The following is an 18,709-nucleotide window of genomic DNA, read 5'->3' as shown; positions in this document are numbered from 1 at the left end:
ACATTAAGCATTTCAACAATTTGAGGCCTGAAGCTAGCAGATGCAACATCACTTATCCTTATTTTTATACCAGTCTTCAGCTGAGTTGATATAATAGAATCTGTGGCTGACGGTATGATTAATATGGAACACAGTGGCTAGTCATCTTGCTATCAGAATTGCCAAAGATGGGTCCAAATAATTTTTCTGCACACATTCCTAATCTATATAGTTTTCCTTTACTGTGATTTAGCACCAAGAGGCTTTTGGAATGTAATTCAATATTTGCATAAGAAAGGTCGCAGAGTAGATATTCAGTAGGATTAGCTCTGAATCTCACAGTGACTGTTTCCTGCTTCAGTTCATCTGCAAACTGACAAACTTGTTGGGCTACTGTAGCATGTGCTGAATTGACATCTCCAAATAGGTAAGGGAAATCCTTTAGTACAAAGGGAAGCATATAATTGCTTCAAGAAAAGCTTTAGATCAACCTGAATTCTGCTACAGTGAGAAGGATAAGGGGTGGGTGAGGAACTATACACCAACTGGAAGTAGATCAGTGTCAGGCAATGTGACAGGAAAGAAGAACAGAGGTCATGGTCTCTTCTTTAAAAGAGCATAGCTCATTGAGTCTGCAGGCTCAGCAAGGAAACAGGGCAGCTGCTTCTCTAGACCTAGGAAACAAAAAGGCAGCTCAAACAAACAGCTGGAAGCTGGGGCTTTGGGGAGAAAGAGCCAAACATTTTCTGTTCCTTATGGGATGAAAATTATTGCTCCCACACAGGGAGCATTTGGGGGTGGGAGCTGAGAGCTCAGAACTGGGACCCTCAGATTAGGAGCGGTGAGGTTCCAAGCCTACTCTGTGTCAAACTTGATGAACAAAATGTTTAGATTGAAATCCAACACCTTCTCAGGATAGTGCAAATATCTACATGCAGATATATGCTATGCTGAGTCATGAACCCTCCCCTGATTTACTGAAATGCTCCTGAAGCCACTCCACACAATCACTGCATGCTTCGAGCACATCTCAGTGCTGATGCCATAATTTTGCATCTAGCTATGGGTACATAACCAGATAGTCCTTTGTTGCCATGGAGGGGAAGCACAACAAGAATGACCGCTGCACAACAATTGGAAAAGAAAAGGCCACAACTTTACTTATTGAACAGCTGTAGTGTAGGGTTGGCCTCAAAGCATGAGATCTGGATGTATCATCCATCAATCCCTGATTGATCAATAAACCCCATTTTCTTGGTTACGGTCAAGTTTTTGGATGTCAAAGGGGCTGACCAGTTAAATACCCATTCCTAACTCAGGTAACTGGTTGAACACTTATTTGCATCACTGCCCCTTGTCACTAGGGATGCTGAATTGATGTTGCCCCTGCAATGGCAACACCACAACACTCCCAGCACCCCTGGGTCCCCCTTGGGCTCTCGATCCAGTGCTACACAGCCCTGGAAACCATGCCCAACAGATCCAAGACTTATGCTACCACCTCTGAAAGTTGTGACAACATAACCCTGCATCCCCCAGAGGAAGGTTGGGTGGAACAGCCGAGCTGCAATGGTGCCAGGCTTGGGTGTCACGTGGCCTTAAATATGCCTGCCTGCCTGCTAATGAGAGGCCAGGATGGGGCAGATGACCTGCCTTCCGGCCCCTCCACCAATCCCAGGCAGCACCCTGCACTGACGTCATCCTATTGGGAGGCACCTCCTGGTGCCTGCTGGGACTTGTAGTCCTGGCACTGAGTGAAAGTACCTTCTCCCCTGGATCCCACTGGCCAACCGTCAAGTCTGGCAGCCTGCACACAGCCTGCTGGGGCTCTGCAGGGCCGGGGACACCTCCAGGAAGCCACAGCTTCCCAAACACAGCAATCGGGCTGCCCCAGAAAGTCAGCCGGCCCCATATCCTGCCTTCTTACTACAAAGTATGGAACAGCTATGTGGAGTGGCTTTAAAGGTTTTTCAGTAATGGGGCTTTGGCCTCTGTAGAGGGAAAAAATAATATCAACTCCTGTGCACCCCCAAAAAGACATCCCAAGCATAAAGGAAATGTCTGTGCACATATGTATACCAAATGGTATGCAAGCTTTTGTGTGCTATACAGTAACTACTATAGTGAAGATACTACAAAGATGGCTTGAGGGAAAAGGAGGAAATTGAAAGAAGACAAAGAGCTCTGATACTAGAGTGTTTACATAACTGCGATAGCAAGGAAGTGAAAAAAATGCTGAGAATTTCAGTATCAGAAATGTGAGACCAAATGCACACTGAAAGGTAAGTTGTAGTTCACCAGTTATAAGCAGTTGGACAGATGGTAATTTTATATTTACAGTGTTGATATATTGCAATGATATAATACTAACCAGTGTTGATGAATGGTAAAGATGGTTGTTATGGGTTTTAGTAAACACAAATACCTCATTAATTGCAATCACATCTTTTTGATTATGTGGAGACCAAACTAGCAGAATAAAACAAAAAGGAGGGGAGGGGCTCTCCCAGTCCCTTTCTCTCTTTTTTGAAAATTAAAAAAACAGAAACACTGGTTTATATCTTTATTTTGTTTCATTTCTGAGCACCGGGAGTTTATTTAAGCAACACAGGCATTTCTGATTAACTATTTAAAAAAACATACCAGATACATGGCTCGACTCACTGAGCAAAACACAATATGTCAAAGAATGGAGTTAATTATTATTACACCCCAAAAATACCCTGCAAGACATTTTAAGAATGATCAAATCCAGTGCCATCACAACAGACTTATGGAATGCTTAGAAAACAATGGTAAAAAGTACAGCCAAATGTGATTAGCTTTTTAAAAATAATTGGAGCTTTTTTAGTTAGACTCTAGATCTTATCTCACCTACAAAAAACCTGACTGCTCCCCAATGGGATATAGTCACTTTTTGGGTTGCTACCGGAAATTATTGCATGTAATTTATTACCAATGCTGCCAGGCGATTGCAACCCAACTGCATCCTGTGTCCCAGGCATGCTTCAGAGGCCACTTTTCCAAGCCGGTGATGCAAGTGCCTTCTCTGAGGCCATTTTGGAGATGTGCTGTAGAGCTGCTTCTCGTTAATATGAAATTCATTCATCTATGCATAAAATATTTGTTTTAATTCTTGCACAAGTGTTAAATTTACAACATAGTTAGTGTTTGTACATGATCTTCCACAATCTGGAGCCCAAGAGGATCCAGAAACTTCTTCACAAAGCATTCAGCTAACAGTTGCAGAAGGCATTCCACTTGCCATTATATAAATCGCTGCACAATTCATTACGTCTTCATTAGGCTTCCTATTGTTTGTGCTAGTTTTTAGTTGTTTTGCTAGCAGTTGCACATCTAATCAATAGCAGAATGCCATAACTTTTTTTCTCACTAGCACAACAATGAATATAACCATAAGACAAACAGAATAGAATCATTTTCATATCAACATTTCAATTTTTTCAGTGACCATCTACATAATAATAAATAAATAAATTTTTTATTTCTATCCCGCTTTTTGCCAGGCAATCAAAGCGGCGTACAACAGGTTAAAATACATCCATATATACACAATGCCCCCCCCCCTTAAAACAAGATTAAACAATGTAAGATTAAAAACTACATATTAAAACCGACTAAGCTAAATAAAATGATCATGGGCAGAGTTCACTGGATGGGAAGTCTTATTTGTGGCTGAGCATTCATTTTTAATTCCTAAATATTTACTTATAGCTTATGTGATATACAGATATAGAATCCTGATGTGTCAGATGTCATGCTAATACTGGCCAATACAATAAAGCACTAGCACCAAATCCTAAATTTGGAACTTAGAGGTAAGTTCCATTGAATTCAGTGGAGCTTACTCCCAGATAAATAGGCATTATACAGCAAACTGTTCATCATATGGCTAAACTTCTTGAGCTACTTAAGACTACACATGGAGCATTCTCTATTATATACAGTTCTGTGCACAGGGGATTTGTAATGGTAAAGAGAAGACTTTTTAACTTATCCTTCTCTTTGACATGCAGTCCTACACCTGAAGTCTTACATGGCTCCATCTAGGAATGGTTTTACAATGAATCAGGAATTCAATCAATAGCTGGAGTGCTAGAGCTGAACACTTCTAGAGGAATGTAGGTTGGAAAAGGATGGTTTACATGTTACAAGCATCTAATTGACTATTTATTGGTATGGGGGGGATAGATGCTCCATACTACAGTATGTTGAGTGGTGTGGTGTTTGTGTTTTGTTCTTCACATTTTTCTTCTCCAGTTAATGGCTTTTGTTAATGCTTCCTGAATCTCTCAAGGGTATAAGACCACACTTCATCATTGGTTAAATTCTTTTAAAATAGGTGACGTGTATGCAGTGGTTACATGGAGATCATACAATGCTGGAAATGATTGAGAAAAAACGTTGCCTCTGCAAGGAAATCAAGGCACGGCAGAAATCAGAGAAAGGACTTTGCAAACAGGACAGCATGCCGATCCTACCAAGTTGGAAGAAGAACACAGGGGCCAAGAAATACAGCCCTCCTCCATATTCCAAGCAACAAACGGTTTTCTGGGATACAGCGATATGATATGAACATGAGGGTTATCTTCCACACATGCTGCAATGTGCGCTGTCAGCCTACCTTCCTCATAAGGTGATATCTGGAACCAAATTCAGGTGAAGATCTTCCTAGAAATAAGGCTTACTAAAGTGGTATCCACATGTCAATCAAAAGAAAAATCTATGTCTACCACGGAGCAAAGACATGCACAATTTTTTCAAGGATTCCTTTGGTTGAAGAAAAGTAGTAAGATGTAAATATTTTGCCAATCTCCTTTGAAAAACTGAGTGAATATACTCTTTAAATTATAATGCAAACCTGTATGAATAATTTTAATCATATGCTGTTTTAACTGTTTTTTATGTGTTATATTTATGCTTTTTTTTTAAAAAAAGAACTAAGTTATCTCACCTGCCTATATTTTAGGCCTAAATCCAACAGCTAGTCCAAAGTAGAACAGCCACACTGAATCCGTTGCTGAATGGTAAACCAATGTCTATATGTATCCTATTGATTCAGTGAAGTCTAGTCAGATTGAGAATAGCCATTGGATTTAGGCCTTAGTGTCATTACAAAAGCATGTGGTTGTACATTTTTGGTTTAACAGTAAGTTGTTTGAATCAAACTGGTGCTAGGGCTGTAGAAGTTAAATAAATATATGATTTATTAGAAGGATTTTCTACAAACTCCTTTCAGCAGGAGGTGGATAGAACTGCAAAGAATGCAGGTTAAACAGTATTCACTTGGATATCCAAATTACATTAGCAATGTGTTGTTCCACACATTTTTGAAAAATATATTTGATATAACTGTATTAATAGTACATTATAAATATCTGCAATTTACCAAGTATAACTGATCTGCAACCACCTATATCAGGTTCACTCACATAGCTGGAAACTAACTAGTAGTGTTTAACTGATGCCACCATAAGTCCCAATTCCAAAGACCCTTGTACTTTCTTGCCTAACAGCACTCAGTATCTTTCAGAGGGAACAGGTGGAAAAAAAGAGGGTTTGGGGGATTAATCTTCCCACCCTTCAAAAAATGTAATCAGAGCTGCCAACTGTGTTTAATGGTTCAGTATAGTTGGACGTAAGGAGTGCAAGAATGCTTCATATTGGTCTGCATTTCACGATATGGGGACATTTAAAATCTTGATCAACATAAGGTTGTATAATTTAAACAGAAATGCAAAAGCATTCCTCTTACAGATTATCTTTCTGAATGATATGAGTGATTCTGATGAAATAGGTTGATTTAACACGTAAATTAAATTAGCTGCAGATTTTTTTTTATTATTTAGTGGAGAATTCTTCCTTCTTCTGTTCAGTTGATTTGTGGAGACCAGGGTTCACTGTGACTAAGGACTGTACATCACATGATTCATTTAATCTATATATTCATTTAGCAGGTTCAAATGGTGGTAGTGCAGCTATAATTCCCATCCTCATTTGTCGTGGATCCCTGAAAGTAAAGGTAACAGCAATCTGTTCACAATGTCTGTGTTAATTCTATAGTATATTGTATTCCATATCCAGTTAGAATGAGTTAGTGTTAAGTCTCACTAAAGTCAATGGGAAAGGTTGACTTCATCTTGGAAAGTTTGACCCTTTGAACTGGGTCTGTAGAGCACATTTCTCTCAAGTGACCATTGTTGTATTCCTGGTTGATCCTGTAATTGGGTCATAGTCCTCTGTGACATCACACCCATCTTACTAGACAATAATGTCATGACCAAAGAATTATGACCTCTTGGTTTTAACAGGAGAAAGAGATGGTTTATATGCTGTACATGAGGGTGAGATCTGTGCATTAAAGTATCTTCCAGAAGGCACTGTGTAGGATAAGATTTAAAAAGAAATCCATATTGCAGTAGAGTTGATGTGATCACATATATTTTATATATTAAAATTTTTATCTATGCTTCTAAAAGCTTGGCAGCATGAAAAAGGTTTCTCTTTTAAAAAATCATTTTAAAATATTATATTCTCAGAGAAGAAGAAAAAATGTGTCATTTGAATTTATTGTCATATTGGCTTTTTCTTTTAAAATAATATTGACAGCAATGCCGCAAGTGCAAATGCTGATCAATAAGACCAAAAATAAAACAAAAATTTAATAGGTTATTTTGTAATCTATATTGCTACAATTGACTATTACTTTATCAATAGTAGTTTCTTTCCAGACTGAAATAAAAAATAAAGTTTTTAAATATTTTATAACTAATGTATATTTTGATGTCCAAATTGATGATTTCTGTATCAGATTTTAAAAAAGGTGGGAGTTTATAAGTGTGTATAGTAGTTATTTAAGCAACATTATTTGTGTTTTATCAACAGTGTAAGGACACAGGCACAAGTTTATGTTCAAATTGCCACAATGTGCATATGCAACAGATGAAATGGGTACATGGTTCAGTTGCTAATATGCAGGTGCACCCATTGCTCAAGTCAGAAAACTAAGTACAAACTGTTGAAAAGAAAATGTTATATGCAAATAAAAAGGCCATTACATTCTTACAAAAGAAAATGCTAAAATAGATGCTTGGAGATTTTGCAAAATTCCAGCTTTCCAGTCATCTATTTAAGACTTGTTTGCGTGGAGTTAAGGATAAGGCAGAGTTGTCATAGGATTGGTTCTTCTAACAGTAATCCTACTTTTCTGGTTGGACTTTAGAATTCATCTGTGAGAGATACACTTGAGCTTCATAATTCCTTGAGTCGGGATCCATCTCTCCTTCTATTCAACTGCTCACTGCAAAACCTTTCATCCCTCTACCATACCTACTTTCCCTTCCCCCAACAACTTCCACCACAACTGTACATCTTAAAGCTCCCCTGCTATTAGGGATGAAAATAATATTCAAACATATTTGCTAAATGATTGGAAAAAAAACATTTTTGAACCGTTGAGAAACCTTGGTGAGAAAAATAATGGACTGATGAGAATCTTCACAGTTTGGGAATTATTCTGCACAATAGTTGCAGCTACTTAGTTTGTGCAGGAAACAGCATTATCTGCAAAGGAAATACTATGTATGGTTGAAATATTATTTTCTTTGTCGTAAGTGGTGTTTTCCATGCAAAGCAAACACATGCAAATTTTGCACAGAATAAGTCCCAAATTACAAATAGCCTTTGAAAACTGTGTTTTTCAAAGACTTTCCTGCAATGGGAAGACAAATATTAAAATTACTTATTTAGAGAGATCTTGTAGCATCTTTGAGACTAACTGAAAGAAAGAAAGTGGAAGCATGAGCTTTTGCAGACTTTAGTCTACTTCTTCTGATGCATCTAAGGACGTAGACTGAAGTTTACCAAAGCTCAGGCTGCCCATTTCTTTCTTACAGTTAGTCTCAAATGTGCTACAAATTCTCCCTATGTACCTAGTTACCAGTGGAAGTCTGTTGACAAGAAGGAAAAAGTTTTCTTACCCCATTCTTCTTTATATGGTGCCAGTATTGGCAGAATAACAACCAAGTAACAAGGAGCATTAAGAAATATTTTAAGTGATCATAATATGTATCAAGAGTGCTGGGGGAAAAAATTACAATTCTTGCATGCTTATGGTTATGCCAGGAACAACAGTTTGCTGCTATGCCATCAAGAGATCTTCCTCTTTCTTGTCACTAGAGACCACTAGCCACAAAGTAAATAGATGTGATGGAAAGCAGTTTGGGGGTTTATAAGAGATGATACAGGGCTTGGCTTCACTGATTTCCAAGGCTTGATGGGTCCCTTTGTAGCACAGATTTGACTCAGAATAATCTGAGCTATTTCCCAATTTGAAAAATTCAAGCCAGTGAGGAAAAAAAAAGTGGGATCATGTTCACCCCTTGATAACCTATATCACTTAGGAAATATTGTGGGATTTAGTTAATGTTTCACTTACCCTTCAGTTGTACATAGTGGAAAGACATAGCTATCCACTTCCTTAGAAATCTAAAGAATTTTTATTTACATGTTTAAAAATAAACAGAAAACAAGTTTTGATTAGGTTCATCTTATCAAGTGTCTCATATAAGAAGTGTATCCATCACTATACAGTTTAATCAGTTTTATACCATTTTTGCTGTGGTGGCTCCATCTAAAAGAATTCTGGGATTTGTAATTTAGGGGCTCGCCAGACCGCCCCGAAAGGGCAGGCTGGAGTTGCCCATTTTTGCTCCTGATGGAGCCCGCAGCAACCAAACCACACAGGCTCTCTCCACAGCAAAAAGGACCAGCTAAAAGCAAGTTTTTCTTGGTGTGCGCAGCCAGTGCCATGAGTGTTCCATTGGCGCACTGTGGATGAGAGGCCACCTTGAAGCAACACCAACGCATGCTGGGGTTCAGGAGCATGCAGATACTCTGCACTCCCAAGCCCTAATTTTGGCTGCTGGCTGCCGCAAACTGGCAGTCTTTCCTGGGCCTTACAGAGCTATTTAGAATTCTCTTTTGTAGAACTCTAGATAGCAATGTTGATCTGCAGTTCACAAGATAGTGAGAAGGGTGATGGAATCAGGATACCTGATTCCCAGGATTCTTATTTATGGAGTCAGAACAGTTAAAGGGGTATCACATGGATGTAACTGTGCAGTGCAGATATGCTTTAGGTTTCAAATATGCTGAGATGACTCTAGAACTAAAATGTCTATTTAAACAAATATACCATATGGCATATATTATAAGGTAAAATAAGGTAAGAAAAGATTCCAGTGACCAAGTCCTCTGTCTGAACTATCAACAGCATGTTGTCATTCTGAGTTATGCAATATCATTTATAGTGACATCCCTGAGCACAGATCAGCACCCATATTGAATGAGCATGGCTGGTATGTGACATCTGGATGCCTGAGACAAAATAAAAGATGTTGCCTCCTCCAGGTTGGCATATAACAGCTACCTGGGCTTGTATTCAAATGTGAATACTGGTAATGGGACATTTTCCACTACCCCTAAATACAGCAACATATCTTAGGAGGCTCAGAATATAGCTGTTTCCTCCAACACCCTGCTGCTGCTTCCACGCAATTGTAGGCTGAAGCAATTGCCTCACCTTGCCAAGTGATAGGATCAGTCCTTTGATGGAGATTCTTTTTAAAAATGTTAATACCTTGTAGCATTTTGAAGAATCATCACCACCTGTTGCCCCTTCCCATTCCCCAAGGACACACACTTCTCTTTTATTGAGAAGGTCAGGGAGCACATTTGTGTCACTGAGACTTCTCAGGTATTCCTATCAAAAGCTCTAAATATCCTAGGAAGTCTTTCAGATGTTTGAAAGGAATACTTGCAAAGTTCGTTGCTCATCACTCTTCAAAACACAGAAGTGGGGCGTGCCACAATGAAGCAGTAGTTCTGTTCTTAGGACATGGTGCACCTCTGCTCTGACCAAATGCTATTTATTTAAACATTTTTGATATCCTGCTACTTTAGCAGTTGGAAGATGCCAGGAATTAGCAATGTGAGCTCATTAAGGATATAATCCTATGCACATTTTCCTGGGAGTAAGCCCCATTGGATTCAGTGGTGCATTCTTCTTAGTTCAAAGGCATAGGGTTGTTTTGGAAAAGCTGTATTGAAATATGCAATCTCTATAACATCCAGGTCATGCATATATACCCACACACTTACTGACTGTATATATGAACATGTTTGGTATGCACTTAACTTTGCTTTTAAATTTCTGAAGTTAAAACATTAGAGTGTAGCAATTTGTGTCAAGTGCACTGTGATTTTAAGAAAGCACAGTAAGGTCACAGGTCTTGTTAATTCTTGCACTAAAAATGTGTTTACGTATATTGGCAAATGTATGTTTACTTTATTGCTCTTCCCCCTCCCCTTAATTTATAGCTGACATTATTAAATAGATTTTTTAAAAAAGAAGTGGCCAGTGGCCCAACCTATAAAAGTGACAGGGTTTTTAAATGAGACTAAACCATAACATGTCCATTCCTATGTAATATGTTTACCAATATTTTAAAACTGAATGTCATATTGCTTTTTTCATATTTCATTAGAAATGTCAGGTACGTGCCTGAAATGTGTATGGAGTAGCTAGATGATAACTGTAATCATATATTAGTCATTTCTATATACACAATGTGAATACATATTAATTTCATTTCTTTTTTGTACTTGATTTTTTTAGGTAAAATGTAATTAAATGTACTTTGATACTTCTGAAGTAATAAGATGTCGTTTGACTATCAGTTTTGCTTTCTTTAGTGCATTGACAAAATTTTACAATAACGTAGTGCTTATTTATTTGTGCTGCAGTGTAATTATAATAAAAGCAATAGTTTAAATATTCAGACTTTTATCTCTAATTAATGATGTCAAAATTCAGGCTGGGTCTGGTACAAGCTACATAAGAGATAAATAAACTTTAGTCCTTTTACATATAGTCAGCTGTGATATTTATCTGAGAGTAAAATTAAAGGATATGTTTCTTATGGTTTTTGAACATGTCCTCTCCCAGATCATAAAAAGCATATGTTTACCATGAGATTTTCCTCACTTACATACTTTCCAAAGGCTTAGGCTCATTTGTTTTAATTTCCAAACCCACTTGTTTTAGATTCTGGATTTAGACCCTAAGGCCCTGTGATTGGGTTTTCTTGGCAGGATTTGTTCAGAGGGGGGTTGTCCTTCCCTTCCTCTGAAGTTGAGAGGGTGTGACTTTCCCAAGGACATCCAGTGTGTTTCCATGGCTCAATGGAGATGCAAATCCTGGTCTCCAAAGTCATAGTCCAATGTCCAGATGCTACACCATCCTGGCTCTTTAGATTTAGGTTTCTCTGATTGCCAGCAGTGAACTATCTGGAAATAGAACAGAGACTTGGATCCAAACATCAAACAATGGGCACTTAAAGGAATTTTGGGTTTGTATCTCTTAAAGGGTAGCCTCCTAGGCTGCTAAGCCAAACACTTTTGTAACTGGCAGGCTGTGCCGACCACCCCTAAGGGGTGGCCTGCAGCCACCTCTGTCTATGCCAGATCGGGGCCATGGCAACTGCAAGCCAGGCCCCTGATCTCTCCTTTTTGCACCCTGGAAAAGGCACCATAGCCGCCGGCACATGGCTTTTCTGCGTGCCTTTCATGCTGGGTCATGCAGACACAGCTTCAGAGGAGTGCTGTGATGCTGCACACCATGTGGTGCAGCGTTCGGTGTCACACTCGCCTTGGAGCAGAATCGGCATGCATCATGTAGACGCCACACCCTGACTCCACCCCAGGTAGGCCAAAGATGCCAGTCTGCACAGCCCCTGACTGTACCTGAAAATAAAAAACAGGAAGTCAGACATCTCAAATGAGACAGGGATCTTCATCAAGCTTACCTGGGCAAGTATAAGATAAAGCCCCTTTGCTCTATCACACTTGCACTCTGGGTCCCTCCAGTTACTTACACCTGGTTTTACTTGGTAAATTGTAATGAGCTAATTAACAGTAGCTGTTTTCAGTCTCTGCAGTGGGGTCACTAGGGGTGTGGGGACTTCACCAGGTGACATCCTAAGGGGAGGGGTGACACCACTGCTCCTCAAATATCTGTATTTTGGCAGAAATGGCTGTAGCATTCATCTACTTCCCTTTAAAATGCTTTAAGAGATGGTGGGAGTGGGGGTGAAGATCAGTGGGAGAAGAAACAAGAGGCCCCAGATTTTTTAAAAATTAAAAATTAAAATTTGATGCTATAGTTTTAAATTGCTAGTTGCTTATGTCACAACTATTATCATGACATTCAGTGGTATATGGGAATGATGACTGATGAGTAACATTAGTGCCAAAAGGCATGGCTAAGGATTCTGTATGGTATGAGAAAAGGTCAATGAGGGGGGTGACACCATGAGTTCTTGCACTGGGTGATATCAATCCTAGGCCACTGAGTCTCTGTAGTTACATTGAAGTCAGGGGTCAGCCAGGTGTCATCTGCAGGCTGCATTTAGCCCCCAGGGCTGTCTTTGTGGCCTTTTGGATTAGAAATTAACAAGTAATGCCCACAGATCCCTTCTGGTCACTTCCTGTTGTCAAAACGGTCTCTCCTGGGTATAAAATGGCCAAGGGGTCTTAAGACATGGCAAAAATGCCTCCCACAGCCTCAGAGGGCATTGGGATAGATTTGGGGCCCCAAAATTCATTTTTGGCAGGGAGGGTGTCACACTCCAATGTCCCTTGTGGGGCTAATGTGGCCCCTAGCCTCTCACATTCACATACCCCTGATTTAACTGGACAAGGATAAACCAAAACAAATAACTGGCTTATATACATCCACTTCTTCCAAGCCTGCACCAGCCATGCATTAAAGAAAAGGATAAATAAAAACCAATATTGCATAAGCCTACTATAGGCCCATGCTTCATAGGCTACTGGGAGAGAACAGCCAGTTGTGATCACCATGATAGAACAACTGATACATGCCATCCTAATCCTTCCCTTACAAAGTTCTTTTGGTATATTTTCCCCTACAATTACCACATTGTTTATTGTGCTTGAATTGCTTTGAAACTATGATTGAAAGTGGTTTTTTTCTGTTCTATTTCTTATTACAGAAGATACATAAAATTCTACTTCTACAGTCCCAGTTTTACTCATAAAGGGATTTTTGGGTCCAGGACTTGGAAAACTGGTTTTTTAAAGACAACTCCTTAACTCCCCCAAACCAGCACAGCCACTGGCCTGTTGGCTGGGAGATTCTTGGTATTGTCATCCAAAAATAAATATTTCCATGCTGTGGTTGGGACAAAGGTATCTTAAAGACTGCCCCTACCCACCTGAATCTGTCTGGGCTTTATGCAGAGAACCTTCTCATACCATCCTGCATGGGGAAATTAACAGAATTGAAAATAGGATCTTGTCATTGGACCATGCCAGTATTCACCTGCTACCAAGCCATTTTTTCTTTTTCACACCAGGTGAGTAGCTTGTTATTTTCTTTGGGCCTTTTAGATTATCATCTCATAAACTGAATCTTTTATGCCACTTTCCCACAAATACAATAAAAATGCATGAAACAATTACAAAATCATGTTGCTTACAAGTTTTTAGTAAATGTCACAATGAGAGAAAACATCCCTGCATATTGCATACACCTTGCCTTTGTATATGTTTGCAATTTTTAAGTCCCTAAGAGTGTGTCTCATAGTCCCTAAAAGGAGTGGGCTCCTACTTTGGAAGGCTGCCTTCCTCTAATAATTGGGTCTGAACAGACAGGCCAAAATAAAGCTGCTTCTGGTCACTTTGGAGGTATGCAGTTTTAATGATGCACACATTTTAAGAGGCTAGAAGCTGCACCAAAGCTGTGCTCCAGTCCTTAGGACTTCCGGCCTCTTAAGACACATGCATCATTTAAACAGCATACCTCCAAAGTGACCTGAAGTAGCTTTATTTTGGCCTACCTGTTTGGGCCCAATTGTTTCTGCTACCATTGCCAAGTTTCTGCTTACAAAACGTATTTGTCTGCCTTCAATACTAAAAATTTTATTTAAAAAAAATGGGGGTGAAGGATCAGACAGAATGCTGAGCATGGATTTTTGATTTTGACAAGCTGTTCTCTATCCTACACAGATCAGACCTCAAGTTACAAGCAATAGCTAACATGAAAGAATAATTAATGGTGCATTTACTGTGCTACCAAGCTTTGAAAAACAACCTCTTCACATTTACCTTAGACAGAGAATATTATATAAAGGGTTGATTTATCTTTGAATAAGCCTGTGTTGGCTGGCTCAAATTGCCAGAGATAAATCTTACTTTTAATGAAAATTCAATAACAACCAGCCCCCATATTTTACCAAAAATTGGGATATATCAGAGGTCTTGTCCTGTAATATCTTCTTTCTGCATCATAATTACTACTTTCCACCCTGTCTGTATTATTGATGAACATTATTCAGCATTCTGGTGCCATATTTTTAGAGCTCCTTAATATGTACAACACCCTCATTTTTTCCACTTCCTCAGGAGAATCAAAGGGGGAGGGGAAGAGACCCTGGCTTTAATTGAATTATGTTAAGCAAGTAAAGGAAAACAACCACAACTACATCTAGAATGTTTTTTTTAATTAAGAGCTGGTGTGGTATAGCAGTTTATAGACCAGAGGCCAGGGTTCAATTCCCCCCTTAGCCATGGATAATCATTAGGGGACCTTAAGAAAATCATATGCTCTGAGCCTCAGAAGAAGGCAATTGCAAACCCGCTCTCAACACATCTTGCCAAGAAACCTAGGTGATAGGTTTGCCTTGGGTCACCCTAAGGCAGAAATGACTCGAAGGTACATAACAATAACAGTAACAACAACAACAACAACAACAATGTTCTTCTTTATGCTGGAACTATGCAAAACAAAAGGTGAATTGGGAATCCATGAAGAGGTCAGAAGGTTGATGGTCTGATAGTTGGTCCAATAGGAAAGTAGGATTTCCCTCTTCTCTCCCCCTTCTGCATCGTTCTTAGTAGGCAAGCTAGACGTCACAACATCAAGCCTCCTGAGAACCCCTTCTCCCAACAGGTCCAGAGGGAATTCAGCATGCAAGGAGACCCTGGGGAGTCCAGCACCAGGTTCTCTGAATTCTTGGCATATGGCACTGAAAGTCATTAGGATATGGGAAAAGTGAAGTGTGTGTCAAAAGTGACTTCAAGGATTCAAGCTGTTTCTAGACTAACACATTAATTATGGCATAAATTCTCATCAAACCAGTCCATTATCAGGTGTATGGAATTTTATCTTCAATTAGCATGAGTCTATACACATTAATTAAACAGCTGAACAATAAACTCACCAAAAATTCTTCAAGAGATTCAACTGTATCACTTGTGGCTTGAACAGGAACAAACGAGACATGTGTCACCACTGCTGCCATTAAGGTAATTACAATTGTCTATACTTTTTATACATTTTGGATTTTTGTTCAAACATTGCTGTTGTTAGAATTCTTCCCAATGGTCACACATGTATATATGGTCCATTTATTGTTGCTACTGCCACAGACTAATATGACCACTACTCTGAAATTTGTCTGCAACAGTATACACTTTTAACAGACCAAACAGTAAGGGAGGAGGAATCATACATTCAAAAAGGAGAGAAGTCAAACTCTCAGAAGTCAAACTTGCTAAGAATGTAAGTTACAACAGATACCTCACTTGTGTTGCTAGCAGATTTATTTTCCAGAAGGTGGAAGAAGCAACTAGAGGATCAATGATCTTAGACATGATTCTCATCCACAGGGAAGAACCAACGATGTGGAAGTTCACTGGAGCTTTGGATGGAAAAAACTGTGCCATTAGCTAAATATGGGACTGAAAAAAATTCCTACTTGGTCCCAAAAAGGCAACTAGAAATTCCCATGCTATGCAGATACAGGCTGGTGGGGAGCAGAAATGGCAAAGAGACTTGAGTCAAAGCAATGCCACCTTAGAAAATCTAACACAGTCCTGCCTGACACCAGTTCCACAACACACCATGGGATGGCAGGGCTCACACAAGAAAGCTACTCCCATCATAAGAGAGTACTCCCGAGTGTAAATGCTCTTCTACCATGAAAGAGACTACCCCAGAAAGGTGTGGACTCTACTTTGTTAGAGGTTTTTAAATAGAGGTTACATTGGCCAGTTCTTGAAAAAGTATTAGCCATGGCTTCCTGAAAAAGCAGGATATTAAACTAGATGGCCTTTGAAATCCCTTGCAGTTCTGAAATTCTTATGATTCTGTGATTTTCTGATAGATGTGTTTTCCAAAATAAAAACTCCTTAAAATACTTCTTTAAAATATTACACAAATTTGTATTGTGCAGTTCCAGTTATATGTGACCCAAAACTGTTCTCTCTAGGCATTTTTAAAGCCCCCCAGCATACTTCTATGTTATGCTCTCCACAGAGTGGTAGTAGAGGACCTGGAAATTCCTAGAACATTTTTCTAGGCATTTCTAGGTCCTCCAGTGTACCCCTATAGTCAACATCCAGCAGAAGCATATCGCATAATCATGCTGGAGAACCTAGAAAATGCCTAATGAGAACATTTCATCATTCATTTTGGGTAAGAAAAATAGGAAATCAGGTTATACATTAAATTCATTTACATTATACATGTAAAGGGTCACAGAATGGATCTCTTACATTATATCAGACCTACATATATTTGCATTAGCTGTTCCATGCTGGAAGTCTTATTTGATTTTGTTTCATTGCTGGTTTTATCCTTCTTTATATAATCATGTTCTTTTACATTTTTACTTTCAAAGCAGTCAGAGAAATTTCATGATGAGGTAGCATATAAGTAACTATCAATTAAATAAAATAAATTTCATCAATAGTCACAAGTAATATTCCTGCCAGATATGGATAGGAATATTAAGTGAAAAGAGATATATTAAAATACTTCCTTACAGATAGAAATCTTTACATTGCTTGGTAGAAAATCTGAACATTTCTATGAAGAAGGTTTGGGAAAAGTGATTAAAGAAAATATTAAGAATTCCAGTTCCTGCCACACACATTGAACCAACCTACAGATTACCATAGATCATAATGCTTCTTGCCATTGCGATGTACAAAAAACATGTAGGACATTTGTTTGGCCCACTATATTACATACACTTATACACACACTCTAGTTGTAAAAATTAATATATAACTCTTTTGGTGTCAGCTGTGGGGGTTTTTGGCTGAAACTTTGAGAAAATCTACTTTCAGCTATCCAGGTGACAACACTGCAGAATGCCTGTGTTGTAGGCATTCTATATAGATATGCAGTGAAATGTGTAATGTCAGTATCTGTATGATCACTTGGAAATAGGGTTGGGACCAATACAGTTTTCATGCTGGAATATTTGTTCTTAAGATTAGGCTATGTCCACACATGAAGGAGCTTCTGGCTGCATTACAGAACTCCTCTTACAGGCACATTAAGTTTAAAGAGCCCATGGACTGGATTGTTTGTGAAGTAGCTGGCAGATCTCATATTTTTGACTGGCAATCAAGACTGCATTATCAAAATGGCACATTTTAGGAAGTCAAAGAAAAGAAAAGAAAAGAAACATGGAAAAGATTGGACTTTTTGTTGTGTGGAAAAAAAGGTCCTTAAAGATGCACTAAGATTCTAAAAAGTCTAAAGTAAAATCTCACTGCCATATTCATAATGACTACAGAGCTATAAGCTCTAATATTTTTTTCCTAAACTATTAAGGCACCCACAAATTGTTTTAGGAATATCAAAAGCAGGCTGGAGTCTTTTTGCAACAGTATAAAATAGAAACCGAACAGATTAAAATAAATCAAATATAACAAGTTAAACCAAGAAGGTTTGAAATCATTAGACATACTGTATGTGCCTTTTAATTTGACACAGACTAACATTGTATATTCAGAAAATGCAAAGATTCTTCTTATTGGTAAATTTTACCTATTGTTGATGCTGACACATTTACAAAGTAAGTGTATAAAAGAATCAATTTTAGGGAGTATATGAACATTAAATGATAAATAGAAGGTGTTCAGGTATATGTTTGAAATACACATTTCTATATATGGAATTATATAGGCAACCCACGATAAAATTTTATCTCAAGTGACAATTTCAAATTCTGAAACTTGTACAGATGTTGAAGGTGCTGAGTAAATCATTATGTTAAATACTTCAGGAGCCACAATAGAGATTGTGCCAAGCCTCTGAGACATCATGAAGGCTTTAGGAATAGATGCATTGCTTCAGAAGAAAGATTCTAGTTTGGCATATTGTGATTAAAGGATTAAAGACCAAAGAGGTGAATCTAAAAAAAAAAAAACTGTAAAAGTTACATTGGTAATATAAAGAAAACACTCAAGGATTCCCAATTTATGATGCTCTGACCATCTATAAAGATTTTCCCTGCTACTCTTTAGACATCTCATCATTGTCAGATCTCTGAGATTACCTAAAATGCCTGAGATTTTTAGTTTGATAGTTGTGGTTGCCTTGCTGCCAGATCAGGCCTTTCTCAGGAACTTCAATAGGCGTTTTTGTCCTTTCTAAACTTTTTAACAGAATGTTCAAAATAATCTCCTTCTATGAGTGAGCCACTAGTCATCCATCAGATTATTAGATCTCTTTCAGAGATCAAGACAAGATGAAGACTAAACTTTCTAATGGAAGGGAGGAAATAGAAAAAGCAAAGCAACAGAATTCAGAAACTGGAGAAATCAGTGT

General features: G+C 38.5%; 1 protein-coding gene across 3 annotated transcripts in view; it reads left to right on the top strand.

The window, feature by feature from the left end:
* The window catches only part of LOC149318193 (neuronal tyrosine-phosphorylated phosphoinositide-3-kinase adapter 2-like), a 221,237-nt gene extending 210,464 nt beyond the window's left edge, over nt 1-10,773 (top strand). For all 3 annotated transcript variants that reach the window (XM_089509208.1, XM_089509207.1, XM_089509206.1), the window contains one exon: nt 4,343-10,773. In XM_089509208.1, the coding sequence (XP_089365334.1) occupies nt 4,343-4,570 (228 nt within the window). In that variant the 3' untranslated portion in view covers nt 4,571-10,773. The remainder of the gene's footprint in view (nt 1-4,342) is intronic.
* The last annotated feature ends 7,936 nt before the right edge of the window (nt 10,774-18,709 follow it).

This window comes from Sceloporus occidentalis, unplaced genomic scaffold, assembly GCF_023333645.1.
Source record: "Sceloporus occidentalis isolate IW3139 unplaced genomic scaffold, rSceOcc1.0.p SCAF_2, whole genome shotgun sequence".
NCBI classification, from domain to species: domain Eukaryota; kingdom Metazoa; phylum Chordata; class Lepidosauria; order Squamata; family Phrynosomatidae; genus Sceloporus; species Sceloporus occidentalis.
The sequence above is the reverse complement of the archived record's forward strand: the minus strand, read 5'-3'. Positions and strand labels throughout refer to the sequence as shown.